Source organism: Heteronotia binoei, chromosome 1 (assembly GCF_032191835.1).
Source record: "Heteronotia binoei isolate CCM8104 ecotype False Entrance Well chromosome 1, APGP_CSIRO_Hbin_v1, whole genome shotgun sequence".
Taxonomy (NCBI): domain Eukaryota; kingdom Metazoa; phylum Chordata; class Lepidosauria; order Squamata; family Gekkonidae; genus Heteronotia; species Heteronotia binoei.
The window spans coordinates 43,192,031-43,206,781 of NC_083223.1; the positions used below are offsets into that span (position 1 = coordinate 43,192,031).

At 41.8% G+C, this 14,751-nt stretch overlaps 2 protein-coding genes across 4 annotated transcripts in view; one reads left to right on the forward strand and one right to left on the reverse strand.

Moving 5' to 3' along the window:
* DDX1 (DEAD-box helicase 1) overlaps positions 1-7,402 on the reverse strand; it is a 29,693-nt gene extending 22,291 nt beyond the window's left edge. Inside the window, exons 1-8 of one of the 2 annotated variants that reach the window (XM_060233697.1) lie at positions 6,755-7,402; positions 4,267-4,318; positions 3,821-3,884; positions 3,137-3,166; positions 2,246-2,342; positions 1,260-1,307; positions 367-450; positions 49-132 (exon numbers count right to left, since the gene is read on the reverse strand). In XM_060233697.1, coding sequence (XP_060089680.1) covers positions 49-132; positions 367-450; positions 1,260-1,307; positions 2,246-2,342; positions 3,137-3,166; positions 3,821-3,884; positions 4,267-4,318; positions 6,755-6,770 — 475 coding nt within the window. In that variant the 5' untranslated portion in view covers positions 6,771-7,402. The remainder of the gene's footprint in view (positions 1-48; positions 133-366; positions 451-1,259; positions 1,308-2,245; positions 2,343-3,136; positions 3,167-3,820; positions 3,885-4,266; positions 4,319-6,754) is intronic. The other variant, XM_060233706.1, reaches the window with a different exon arrangement.
* A 4,439-nt stretch (positions 7,403-11,841) lies between these two features.
* NBAS (NBAS subunit of NRZ tethering complex) overlaps positions 11,842-14,751 on the forward strand; it is a 230,899-nt gene continuing 227,989 nt past the window's right edge. For both annotated transcript variants that reach the window (XM_060233719.1, XM_060233728.1), the window contains exon 1: positions 11,842-12,017. In XM_060233719.1, the coding sequence (XP_060089702.1) occupies positions 11,886-12,017 (132 nt within the window). In that variant the 5' untranslated portion in view covers positions 11,842-11,885. The remainder of the gene's footprint in view (positions 12,018-14,751) is intronic.

The window sequence follows — 14,751 nt, forward strand, 5'->3', positions numbered from 1 at the left end:
ATGCCATCTGGATTTCAAGATAGAATTCCCATTTATGGAGATACTCACCCAAGTCTAATGAAGCTTGCATAGAGGACCACCCAACTCTGCATAACCCCTGGTCGTGACAGGACACTTCATAGTAATATTTTCCTAGAACATTTTTTGAAAGAACATACATATAAGTAACTTAATCAGTTTGACTACTTATTTTATTATTTATTTATGGGATTTGTACTTCATGGTAGAAACTAGACACATCTTTAACGTAGCCGTCTTCTCAAGAGGATACTTGCCAATCTCAATCGTGAAAAAGCCTATTTGCTGAGATCTGCAGTTACCATTCTGAATCCCCCTCCCATGGTTAGCTGTACTAATATGCAGTACCTTTAGTCACTCCTTTAGTTGATCTGCATCCATGCCACTCCTTTATCTCTCTGCTTTGGCAACAGAGGCCATCAGACCCAATCGCTGGCCAGAAAAAAAGAAGAAATGATTAAGACCTATTATAATAACATTTATAAAGTACAACATCCACGCTTGGATCCCACCTACAATTTTTATGAATGGCAGGATTTCCATTGGTGGAAGTGCAACGTGCCCACCTCCCCTCTCCTACTGCAGCCAAAAATGCTGCTCCTGGGGAATGAAGGGGGGCAATGAAAGATCTGCCAAGGGAGGGGGAGAAATCAGTGAACCCCCAACATGGGTAGAAATTTTAAGCAGGATGGGTCCCAGTAAGTTCTGCAAGTATATTATTCACAGTTAAATAATGCAGATATTTTGTTAAACAATTACATTATAACACTATGGGTAATTAGCTATCACTCTGTGCCAAAGAGTCCTAAAAGAAGCAAAAAACACCCATGCTATAAAAATGTTCCATTGTAAGAACTTATTACAAGCCAAGAGAGTCATGGATAGGGTGGGTCAAAACTAAAAAAAACGCCATTCACCTTTTAAAGCCTAGTAAGATCATATCATGTACTAGGGAATAAGTAATCTGTTCTAACAAGAGTCATGTATTCAATGTCATACTACTGTGCAATTTGTCAATGGGAAAGTCTGAAGCACTGATGTAATGAACGCTGTAACTGGCTTTTTAAAAATGATGAACTATCACACAAGCAAGGTCACCCCCTGCCCCCATCTAGCCACTGTTTAGTAGCAGCGTGGATAACTTCACATATAAAGTGGTGAAGGATTACATCAAATGTAAGTCTACTAGATCAATACAAAATAGGTTCGTATATTAACCCTATAGTGACCAAATAAGTTACCAAAAGCAGATCCTCTGTCATATGGATTCATCTGCCATTTGTTGAGCACTGTTGAGAAGAAAACATCAGCTTACTTCAGTAGTAATAAACTCCCACACTTCTATGAGTTGAAATAACAGTATTTTTTATTAAACAGTCCTTTGACATGAAGAACACTAAATCACTTTTAAGTTCAGAATCTTTTCAAAATTTGCATAGCTGTCATTGTGACTGTATGAGCTATTTTCATTTTACATGTGTAGACTTCCTTTGTCCAAATTACAATCCATACTGAATTTCACTACATATTTATAACTTATAACAGAAAACACTTAGAATAATGCAACTTTTTATTATTTAATATGTATATAAAATGTAGATGATAAATTCTGAAGTTTCAAATTACTCACAGAAAACTATTAAGTAGAACTGTAGATATATCTTTCAAATTCTATCTTAGGCAATATCCCCTTCAGGATGCCATAAATATCCAGCGGCAAGGTATGCACATTAGAGATGTGCAATATTTTTGTACTGGTATTTTCAGTTTGGGTCTACTGGACCTGAAATATCCCGGATCCAAATACTGGTATGGTATTGGGATCTGTGGGGTTTTTTGTGTGTTTTTTTAATTCCTGAAATTTTTCGGGTCCAAAAGACCGGAACCAAAAAATGCCAGTTTAAAAAAAACCAAAACACCAGCCTGATCCTGGGGCTGGCTTGGCTTCTGCTGCTGCCAGGTTTAAACTGAGTGACAGGAGAAGGAAGTACAGAACTGCGCCTGTTCCCCCTCCCCAACAGACAAAGCAACCCCAGCTGGGCTGCCCTCTCCTGCCACTTTGTTTAAATCAGGAGGCTGGGAGAGTCAATGCAGAGTAGAGAGCTCCCCACCGACCCAGCTAATCTTGGGCTGGCTTCTCTTGCAGCCTGGTTACAACTTGGAATCTAATGCAAATGGACGTGTCAGCACAGGGTATATTTTTATTATCCCGAAGAGAAACTCTTACCTCCTCCACCAGTTTTTATAGTGGTTTTTCCTTTTTTCCCTTCCTGCTGGTCCTTCAGAGTTTCATAAACAATTTGAATTACTGGGATGCTGAATGCCTGAAATACAAAATCATCTGCAAGTTGTGTGTTTTGGACCAGCTACTCTCTTCTAGTCTGTAATAAGGAGGTATACTTATTTATTTCGTTTACAACCCACACTTCTCAAAAGAAAAAACACTGTACCAGTTCAGACTGCAGGTAAAAGGCTATGTTTTAAAAAGTTTCCCTAAACTTAATAATTCAAAGAAATGGCAATCCCTCTATGGGAATGGCTCAGCTGGAATGCTTTTTAAAAACTGCAGAAATTCTTAACTCCACCGCCCCCCCCCCCCCAGTGTTAAGTACTACAACCTATTCTCTTTCTACTTTGTGTGTAGGCCAGGCCCAAGCCTGCAATGGCTTGGATCAAAACCTGTCCTTGTGTGAGAAACAGGACACAGTGAAAGGGATTTCTACTTATTCCCTCTACCTGCTGTAACGCTCTCCACCAGATGCGACATGGTACTGAAGATCCCTCTACTCTCAGGTCCCACTTTTGGTGGTGATGGTGAGTAGTAGTACAGCTCAAGGTTTAGATCTAAGTCAGGGGTGGCCAATGGTAGCTCTCCAGATGTTTTTTTGCCAACATCTCCCATCAGCCCCAGCCATTGGCCATGCTGGCTGGGGCTGATGGGAGTTGTAGGCAAAAAAAACATCTGGAGAGCTACCGTTGGCCACCCCTGATCTAAGTTACTGACTGCATTTCCTAACTTCAGAGTGAACCACTGATAACTAATCTTCCAACAGAACAGTATGAAAAACCAAACACACACAGGATTTCTTTTACACATGGCAGTAGAAATCTCACTTACACCAGTTTTTCCACTCCCAGTTTCTGCAGCCTGTGTAGAAATAAGATTTAATAAAGGAAGTAAGACACAATTTAATTACTGAAATAACATAGGCTTAACTCTTCTTAAAGTACTAAAATAAAATTGTTCAGTTACAATAGAACATTGGCTCTTAGATCTTATGAGTGACAATATTCTGTTGTACATTCTAGTCTGTACTTAGGAACAAAAACTGTATACAATTTAAGCGTTTTGCTGTGCCTAATAATTCCTTTCAGAAGAACACAAAGGTTCTCTCTAATGTCTTCTTCTCTAGCAGAACTCTTTTGGATAAGCGTAATATCTTTCCTTCATGCCCACTCCCCATCCAAAGAAACATGCTCCACTGTGAGTTTACGGTAAATATATTTCTACGCAACATTATAAAAAAGTACTATGACAAGAATACAAGATATGATTTATAGTGAAGATCAACACAACATAGAAAATAATAACAAGTGCTCTGAAATGCTTATCAGCCTAACTTTAAATTGTACCAATCAGTAAAAGTATAACAAAAGATTGTGCAAACTGTAATCCTATATATATTTACTAGAATGCCGATTCACTGAGTAAAGTCAGATTTACTTTTGTGCAAACACACATTCACAGACACCCAGTATTATAGCCTGTGAAGTATATAGTATGGATTGTAGAAACACATACCATAAGTACATCACCACCTCCTAAAATCAATGGGATAGACTCTGCTTGGATATCTGTGGGAAGACTACAAGAGAAATTTAAATGCAGAACTCAACATATGCAAGAACACACAGAAAATCAACATCTACAGACATTATTTTTCAACTTGCTTGTAAGAAGGGGAAAAGGCTGTTGAAAATGCACTTAACTTGTAGCCAGGATCTTGAAGTAATACATGGATTTTTTTATTTAAAAAGGGAAATCTTGCAAGCCTAGCCCAATTTTTCTGTGTGCCAGGTACACAATTAAATCTTCTCTTTATGGCTTGGAAGTATTTATCATACACCAATTTCCCTTACAGCCTTCTATTAAAATGGGGGCAGGGTTTCCAGAACCCCTGTCTGCAATATCAAAAAGAAAACTCCTGCCTTATTGAACTGGAACTAGAGATGAATGCAAATACTCACAGCCAGTCCATCTCTTCTACAGCTTGAGCTATCTCCGGCATAACGCCCAGCTCTGCAAGCAAATAAAATGAAAAACAGCATTAGCCATCTGAGTTTACTGGTAGTGGGAAGTGCTGTCAAGTCATAGCTGACTTACAGTAACCTCACTGAGTTTTCAAGGCAAGAAATGTTCAGAGGTGGTTTGCCACTGTCTGCCTTCTTGTCAGGTTCTTGGTATTCCCTGAAGGTCTCCAATCCAAATACTAACCAGGGCTGACCCCATTTAGCTTCCAAGATCTCATGAAATTGGGCTAGCCTGGGATATTCACATCAGAGATTTCAACTTAGTACAGGAAAACATTTTATGTATGTTCTGAAGGAGAAATTATTAAATGCAAGCTTGCAAGATGGCACCTGCTCTTCAGAGCTTTTTTTGAGCAGGAACAGAGTTCCTGCTTGCTTGGTGTCTCAGGATGTGGCCTAATATGCAAATGAGTCCCTGCTGGGCTCTTTCTACAAAAAAAAGCCTGCTGCTCTTAAAGCCATAAATGACATACATAAATATGGGTTATATGGGTTGCTTCCAATGCTTTTTTCCACTGGCAAAAGCTGCTGAAATAAGGGGACAATTTTTGCTGATTCTGCCCCCCTCACCAGCAGACTCCTAGTTCAATGCTATTCCTGGGGCTCTTCTGAATTCTGAGGACAGCATTTTGCAGGAGGAATAAAGTAAATTGTAACAAGGGAAACAAAGCAATAATAAGCTTTCCTATGAATAGACCCCACTCATGGTATTTTAGATCCAGTGCCATGAAATGAAAAGTTCAGCCACTTTGTTCTCACTCTGTAATCATCTATTGACAAGTTTCTCAGCATAATTACTGTAAGCATGTCACTTGCTGCTCCTTCTCACAGCTCTCATACTTGCAGGCAAGCCCTTATTGATTGGTAAGCTGCAGTACTGCAGTCCAAGGTCTGCTCATGACCTGAGTTCAATCCTGGCGGAAGCTGGGTTTAGATAGCTGGCTCAAGGTTGACTCAGGCTTCCACCCTTCTGAGGTCGGTAAAATGAGTACCCAGCTTGCTGGGGGTAAAGTGTAGACGACTGGGGAAGGCAATGGCAAACCACCCCATAAAAGTCTACCAAGAAAACATTGTGACATCACCCCATGGGTCGGTAAGGACACAGTGCTTGCACACCTTTACCTTTTTTTACTTTACTGATCACTGTCAACAGAGAAGAGAACTGAGCTGCATTATCATTTAAATACAACTTCAAGAAGCAATTGTTCTCACCCCAGTTGCATCAAGGGATAGATACAGAGTTTTTTCTGCTCACCATATTCCTCTTCTTTGTTCAGCCTCTATCACACATGGCTTGTGCCCATGCATATACCATGATCCCCAACACAGCCCTTTTGGCAATCAAATGGAGCCCTTTCCCTTTTTCACCAGCAAAAAAAGCAGACTACATCTAATGGCATGTCTGTGCACTTCTGAGAGGTCAGACAGTTGTGCAAAAAAAACCCTTAAAAAACCACAATCATATTCCTTAGTGTGCCTGAATGTAACACTTGCTGCTTATAGCTTGAATGTAAGAATGGATAATCCTTTGTAACACTTCATTCTTCTTGATCACCTAGATAATAGCTGGGAAGGGGGGTGTTACTATGAATGGACAAACAAAAAAGGGACCAGTGGCATCTTAGGAGACTACCAAGTTTTTACATATGCATCAGCTTTCATGGACAAGGCCACTTCTTTACAAGCGATGTATTTCTTTCTTACAACACACAGCAGCTTTCATTTTAGTTAACTATAAATTATTTTAACACTTCTTTCAATACTCAAAAAGGCAACATTATTGACAATATGCAAGTTTGATTCATCAAAAGAAAAGGCTGACAAGAGCCAAAATCCAGATTTCCCCACCTCCAAACCTAAACCAATAATATATTATTGTAAGAATTACAAGATTTAGACTGCCTCCAAAGGGCATTTTTTTGGGAATAACATATTTACTTCTGAGTAAACCTGATTCAGAGTGCTCTCTTACTCAAAGTGTCTCTAACCTGCTTTTCTCTTGAAGGATTCACTATAACACACTCCATGAGTATTCTTAGTAATTATAATCAATCAAACCACTGACAGCACTATCTAAGAATATGGCCAATCTCAAATAAAAGTGCATTTCACATGACTTCTGGCACTAACAACAGTAAAATGTCTAACTTTATCATAATTGATTAAAAATAGTCGTATTGTTTGATAGGAGCTGAAGGTACAGTCGGTGCTATCTAAGATCTAAGCTGTCTATCACCTGATCTCTAGCACTGGACCTTTCAGATACTAAACACTGGTCCAAAACAGGCCCCCAGAGATTATCCTTCGTCACTTTGCGCCAGCCGCCCCTTCTACCCCGATTTCCGCCTTTATTCTGCCTCCCCGCAAAACAAATGGCTAATCCCCCCCATGAGATGGAAAAACGCTCTTCAGCCAAGCCACGTACCCGAAAAGGCCGCCATGCTTGCACTCCTCCAACAAACCCGGGTACCGACACCCTCTCACTGGCTTCAGAAGCGCCTGCGCCGTTTGAAGTCCTACAATTATATCCCTCCGGTCTGCACAACGGACAGCAGACTAAGGTTCCTGCAACGCAAGCTTCAAAATATTACACAATTACGAAGATTTTGTTGGGTCCTATGGTGTTCAGTGGGACTTTCTCTGAAGTTTTAAAAAACGGCATCTGTTGAAGTGGAGTGTAATCCAAAGTCTGTGCTGCAATGAGGTCTTTCTAGTCTTACGTGTCAGTCACACTAGACCCTTATTTTCACTGCAACCTTTTGGAATTATTTACTTAGTCTCTGAAGTAAATACACACCTAGCTTGGCTATAGGTATGTGTATTGGAAAGTCCCATCGAGTCAGTTAACTTACTCTCAGGAGTGGGTATAAAATAAGATTACCGTTTTAAAACTGCGCGTGCGTGCAGTCCTTTTACGCGGTGAAACTCTACTATGCACGTTTACTCAGAGTCAGAAGCTGTTAGTGCAATTCTATACAGAATTACTCAGTCTGAACTCCATCAGTTCAATAGGTTTAGACTGCAGTAACTTCGCACAGGACCTAGGGTTGCCAAGTCCAATTCAAGAACTATCTGGGGACTTTGGGGGTGCAGCCAGGAGACTTTGGGGGTGGAGCCAAGATCAAGGCTGTGACAAGCATAATTGAACTCCAAAGGGAGTTGTGGCAATCACATTTAAAGGGACAACACACCATTTCAATTCCTTCCTTCCATAGGAAATCATGAAGGATAGGGGCACCTTCTTTTGGGGCTCATAGAATTGGACTCCCTGATCCAATCTTTCTGAAACTTGGGGGGTATTTTGGGGAGAGGCACTAGATGCTATACTGAAAATTTGGTGCCTCTACCCCCCCAAACAGCCCCCCAGATACCCACGGATCAATTCTCCATGATTTTCTATGGGAATAAATCTCCATAGGGAATAACAGTTCCCAGCAGACATTTCCCTCCCCTCCCCCCACTTTCTGATGACCCTGAAGCGGGGGGGGGGGTCTCCAAACCGGGGGATCCCCTGCCCCCACCTGGGGATTGGCAACCCTAACAGGACCGCATTATGAATACAATTTAAGAGAGAGCAAACATAATTCCAGTAAGATAGTGTTTTGTCCCAACTGCCCAGAAAACCTCAAATAGCAAGTCTGCCCAGAAAACCATCTTAGACTGCTAGTCTTACTTCAAAAGGAAATACAACCTGACACCAGGTATGTTTGAACAAAGGCTTTATTGAGGGTTTACATCCCGAAAGGGGCACATCTTGTCTTTGGAATATGTGAACCAGGAGCACTCAATCATGCTGGGTTGTGATGCTGGTCAGAATCATTGCAAGACACTTCACAGGGCTCATGAAACATACCATAATAGCATACACATGTTCTGTAAAAACTGGGCATTTATTTGCTCTAAGGCTGCTTCCACAAAAAGGATTTCCCATGTTTCAGACATCCAATTGGTGGTTTTTTCTTTATTTTTCCACATTCCACATAATGACACAGACCAATGACAATTGAATTATATTGCTTAAAAAAGCACACACTGAGTGCGATTTACATATAGCGGCATACTCTGGGTGCCAAAGTTCCTTCTAACACATTTATTTGCTTTATACACCACCTTTCTCCTCAATGGACTCAAAGCGGCTATCCACACAACAAACCTATGAGGTTGCTTAGGCTGAGAGTCAGTGACTGGTCCGAGGTCACCCAGCAAGCCTCTGTGGCCAAGTACAATCAAATTAAAAGCTTAGCCATCAGAGATCAAAAAGATGGGGCTCACTGGGGCAGCGAAGCTCCCCTTACTCTAATACACATGTGCGGGTGACAGTTCGGTTCTATGTGGATAGAGCCAAGCAGGCAGCCGCGTTGGTTTGAAGCAGAACAAAATAGGAGTCAAGTGGCACCTTTAAGACCAACAAAGTTTTATTCAGAATGTAAGTTTGCGTCTGATGAAGCGTGCTTAGAGCACACAAAAGCTTACATTCTGAATAAAACTTTGGTCTAAAAGGTACAACTTGACTCCTACTTAGTTTGGTTCTATGTCACTGGCTGGAGACCCATTCCCAGGGCCAGATTAACAATTAGGCCAAGTAGGCAGTGGCCTATGGGCCCGCCCGCAATTGCCAAGCTTGCCTTTCCCCGCAGCTTTGTTCAAGCGGCGTTTGAGAGGATGCCTGCAGGCCACAGATGGCGGGGTGGCCGCTCCAATTCTGAGATAATTGCGAGGGGTCCCCCAAGATTTTGACTGCCTAGGGGCCTCCACAGAGTTTAATCCGGCCCTGCCCGTCCCCACGCAACGAGGGTCCGGTGCCAACCACTATCTTCACCCTTCATCAGATCAATGTCATGCCTTGTCCACTCTTCAGTAATAAGTCTGCCTTCAAGGGCCCTAAAGAGAAAGAGGGAGCAGATCCAGCAGAAACCCACACAAAATGGCTGCTCCGACACGGAAAGCTGAAAGGCAACTCGCTATAATGTCTGCTGGTTTCGCCGCTTGCAGCACTATGGCAACGGTCGAGGCAGAGCCTTCGTTTGGATCTCCGGAGAAACAGAAAATACCTCCGTTAAAGCCGAATCTCCCGACAACCCACACCGTGATACTACTACTGCGCACGCGCCCAGGACGTTATCTCCAATTTTCTTTTTTACCAACTTCCGCTGCTTCCCACCCTAGCTGAACCCATAGAGATAAATGAAAAGAGTTATTTCCTCCTCAGGTTCCGAGTAGGAGCCCTTAAAATAAGGAATGGGAAGAGAAGGTAGAAATACAGGGGAATATGGAACGCACCCCCCCCCCGCCGCCCCTTAAAGGGCAAGTCTAGTTGGGGGGGGGGGAGAGAGAGAGAGAGAAAAAAAAAAAGCAAAAGTTGGACAGGGATGTCAAACATGCGGCCCGGGGGCCGAATCAGCCCCTAGGATTGTTCCTATCAAACCCCTCAGCATCTGGCTGTCATCTGCTTCCTTCTCCCTCTCTTGCTTCCTTCTGCATAACAGCTTGCTTTGCAAGGCTTGCTCAATCGTCGCACAGGAGCTACAAAGCAAAACCTCTATTTCCTCTATTGGCTGAAGCTCCTCCATTGGGGCGGAAGGGGGGGAGGGAGAGCTTGCTTTGCCAGGCTCTCTGAATTGCACAGCAGAGATACTGAGCCAAGCCTCTCTTCCTTCTATTGGCTGAGGCTCCTCCCTCTTCTGGCCCCCTGGGGAAGGAAGGAAAGAGCCAGAACTTCCTTTGTCCAGTTCCCTGGATCACATGGGAAAGATACAAAGAAAGCGCCTTTAAGACCAATGAGTTCTAATGTTTTAAGCATGTTTTATTTTAATTTTTTTTAAAAAAATCTTTAATTGTGTTTGTCTGTGTCCTTTATAAAGTTTATATCTCTGCTAACTAATCTTAAATAGGTTCACATACGGCTGAGCCCAACAAGGTCTCATTTATGTCAGATTTGGCCCTCATAACAAATGAGTTTGACACCCCTGAACATGAATCCTCCTGTAAAAGAGAACACCACCAAATCACATGTGGAAGGCAGGACTACGGACTGCACCATATTCTTCATCATCATCATGGCTTTATTTGTAGCAGAAACTCCTTTGCATATTAGGCCACACACCCCTTGATTTAACTAATCCTCCTGGAATTTACAGTAGGCCAAGCAATAAACCCTGTAAGCTCTTGGAGGATTGGCTACATCAGGGATGTGTGGCCTAATATGCAAAGAAGTTTCTGCTACAAGAAAAAGCCCTGATCATCATCAGTTGAATTGCCCAATCCCCGCCCAGGCCAAGCTCTGGGCAATGGTCATCAAACGGAATAATACATAGATTAAAAACTCAACAATGCAGATTAAAACAATAAAGAAATTCAAAAACACCAATGACGTCCCACTAAGAATGTTGTTCTTCCAGTAGCTATTTTACTGCAAAGGAACTTCAAGAACAGAATGGAGAGGGAAATTGCTTGAATTACAAATTATTATGAAACTTGGAACAAACACCATCCCCAGACTGAACAGGGATATTGTTGTTGTTTTTTATCTCATTACATACGCTAAACCCACTCTCAGTGAGTATAGCTATACATCCACAGTATTCCAATGTATTTCTCTTTTAGAATAGTGTATCAATGTTTTTTGTATTGACATACTCAAATAAGGGATATTGGCTGTTTATCTCATTACATATATTAAACCCATCTTCCACTATATTTTAAGGTATTCTTTTTCTAATGGCAAACTAGAATGATGTTTATAATGTATGTTACATGTTAAAAAGTAAATCAGGTGGACAGGAACACCTCTGGGAATGAGATGTCCTCAGTTTAACCCAGACTTACAAGCAATGGAGCAATTAACAGACATTTATTACCTTATTATCGCGATCTGACATGTTACTGTTTTGTTGATTTCCAACGCAAATACTATCAGACCAAAAGTTCTTTCAATTTGTTAATTTCATTATTTATTTTGCCCCTGGATTCTAACTTTGTACCACTTTGCATTCTTAACTACTGCCCACCACCAGCTACATGAAGCTCTGCTCACTGTACATTGACTGATGAAGTATGCATGCATACGAAAGTTTGCATTCTGAATAAAAGTTCGTTGGTCTTAAAAGTCTTACTGGACTTCTACTTTGCTTTTCCAGATTGTTAAAGCAGCGTATTAAAAAACTTTGCGGTGTTGCAGCAGCACAGAAAACGTGGATCCGAGGGGGAATACGCATGCATATATATTATATATATATATATATATATATATATATATTATATATATATATATATATATATATATATATATATATATATATATATATATATATATATATATATATATATATATATATATATATGCAAAGGATACGCCCGTCGTCCTAAAGAACTCTCCCTTTGTAGTAACTAGCAGCGTTCTGAGTACTCCAGAAGAAGCGCATACAAATTGCAGCCCGTTGTTGGGCGTTATTGAACCTTCTAACCAGAGTCGATAGGGTTAAAAAAAAGGCCTTTTCTGAAAAGGAGCGAAAGTTTGGTCGTTCCCGGCTGCCGTAGGAGGGCCTGAGCGTGTGAACATGGCTGCTGCCACGGGTAGCAAACTGGAGACCGGCGGAGGGAATGAAGAGACAACAGAGGAAGAAGGGGAGGAAAATATCCTTTATGACTTGCTGATCACTACCGAGTGGCCGGCAGAGACTGAGGTGCAGGTGGGTCTGTCGATCTGCCTTTTCCTGCAATAGCTGGGCTGAGTCCCTCGGCTGTAGAGCAGAGACAGCTGCAGAGTCACAGTGCCACGTCGGGGAAAGGGCAGGTGGGGAGGGCTTGCTGCGCAGAAATAGCCGGATTAGTTCGTTCCTAGCAAAGCAAACTGGCAACGAAGCCGGGGGTGGGGTTGTCTTACGCTTGTTTCACCTGCAAGGAACAGCAGCTATCCACTGGCCAAAGTTTAGAAGGCGCGCTGCAGTTATTACACGTGACTATTTCAACGTGTGGTCATTTAATAATGATTGGCAGTGCAAATCCTGAAGATGTTCCTATTCATTTTAAAGCTTTGTTCATGCAATGAAAGAATGTTTAGTATCGGAGTCCAAACGCATCAAAGACTAACAGAAGTTTCCAGGGTGTAAGCTTTTGTCAGTCATAACTCACCTCATCTGACGAAGTGAAGTTTGACGCATGAAACTTATACCCTGGAAAATTCCGGAGAGTAGTTGTGTTAGCCTGTAGTAACAAAACAAAATTTTACTCAAACTGCACCATAATGACAAAATTTTCTAGGTGTAAATTTCCGTGGATCAAAATTCACTTTGTCAGATGAGAGCTATGACTGACAAAAGCTTATATACCCTGGAAACTTTTGTTGGTCTTTATGGTGCCGCTTGAGTCAAATTTTGTTCTACCTCTACAAGCTAACACAGCTACTCATCTGAAACCTTTTGTTGTTCTCATTTTTAGAATGTAATTTTCAAATAAGATCCTGTACTAGGATTCATTTACTGATACTGGTATTGTGCAGCTGATATACCCAGTGCTCACTCAGGAAAGGGTATGCTGGAATAAATTATGTTAGTCTTTAAAATGCTTCTGGAGCCCAGTGATATTTGAGTATGTGTGAGTATGGCTGCTGCCCCTCGTACATTGGCCAGATCCCAGCGTAAGCCGGGACAGGTGATTAACAAATCTAGTAAATTGTAATAAAGTTTAAGGTTTGTGACTGATGTTTTGTTTTGTTAGCTTTTAATGTTTACTTGCAGCTTTTAAAATGAAAATTTAATTTGTGTAAGCTGATGTGAGTTGTTATGTATGATACATGAAACTTTAGTCCTATATTAAATGGTATAGCATTTCACTTAGAGATTATAATAAAATGGTTACTTAAAAAAAGTAACAGGTTTATTGCCTCATGAGGTTTGGTTTTTTTAAGTGCATGTATGTGTGTGTTCATGTACACACTTGGAAGTCATGATGTCCTCTGGTGACTGACCCCTACTGGGCTCTGGAGGATATTCAGAGAGGTGGCTGAATAACGCCTGCCCTGTCCTCCTGACCTGGTATTCCAAGTAGATCCCCCATCTAAGTACTTGCCAGAGTCGATCCTGCGTAGCTTCTGAGGTCCAGTTCAGGGCTGCCTGTTAAGGTTTTGTTGTGACTTCTGGTTCCCTGATCACCATGTGCTTTACTGCCTTCTTTGTTTACAGGCCAAAAGAAACCTATGTGATTTATACCTGAACTGATATGCAACCACTGACCATGGTTGAGAGGGATGATGGGATAGTGGGCGGCAGATTAGGTTCACCCAACCACAGGCTCAGGTCCAAAGGTCCTATTGCAAGAGTGAAAAGCATTTCCTCTCACTTTCTGTAGTCTAATCCTTTGCATCCAAGTAACATGACCCTCGTCAAAAGGCCATAAGCCTGGAGCTTCAAATACATGATGCAGCTGGTTTGTAATCTTCTTTGTATTACAAAACTTCATACAAGTACTTAAAAAAATTGGAAACAAAAAGCTTCTAGAGAAATGTTGCCTCAAGATCCAGTGGTTTGGATCCTGCCTAGAATGGTTTGGATCCTGTGACTCCCCCCCCCCCACTCTTGAAATATGCGTCCAAATGCTGCTCCTTGGGATCAGGAGGACCCTTAGGAGCAGCATGATTGGGATTTGGAAGGCTGCTGAGAGGGGAATCAGTAAAAAATGTCTACCCCCTGCCTATGCAGATTAAGTCAGTATTCTTCAGAAATGGTTCCTATGTGCCAAAACTGTGGCTCTTGCCCTGACCTTAATAGTCCAGGCAAGCCTGATCTTGGCAGCTAAAGAGGGTTGACTCTGGCAAGTACTTGGATGGGAGACCAGCTTCAAGAGGGGGTTAGATAAAAATATGGAGCAGAGGTCCATCAGTGGCTATTAGCCACAGTGTGTGTGTGTGTATGTATATATATACGCATGCACACTCACACAAATACCAACGCCCCTAAAAAAAGAAATGAAAACCCTCTGTAGCTCTTGAGAGTAATTTCAGTTGTAAAGACAGGTGTGACTGCCACATGTATGGTGGTAAAACATGCTGTTTGGCTCTTCTCTCTCACTTCTGTTCCTCTTGAAAACCAATTTGATGGTCATGTATAAGGCTGAACATAAATGCTTGCAATATGCAGGGTAGGTTAGGTTTCTGTCTGTCAGTCTTCAAAAAGATGTGTTATGTTAGTCATCTTGTATTGTGGTGGTTGATCTGAGTTGGGGCAGAGAATAGGCAGGAGGAGGGCAGTCAGTGCAGTTGCTTTCCATACAGCCCACCTTCATACAAAGGCTAATAGGTCTAAGAGGAGAGATGATGCGTGGGTCAAGATCTCCCCCTTCCTCCACGCAAGAAACAGAGATTTGGAAGAATTAAATGCTGGAGGGGCACCAGGGAGGAAATGTCTAGAATTTTCAGGAAACCCTTCT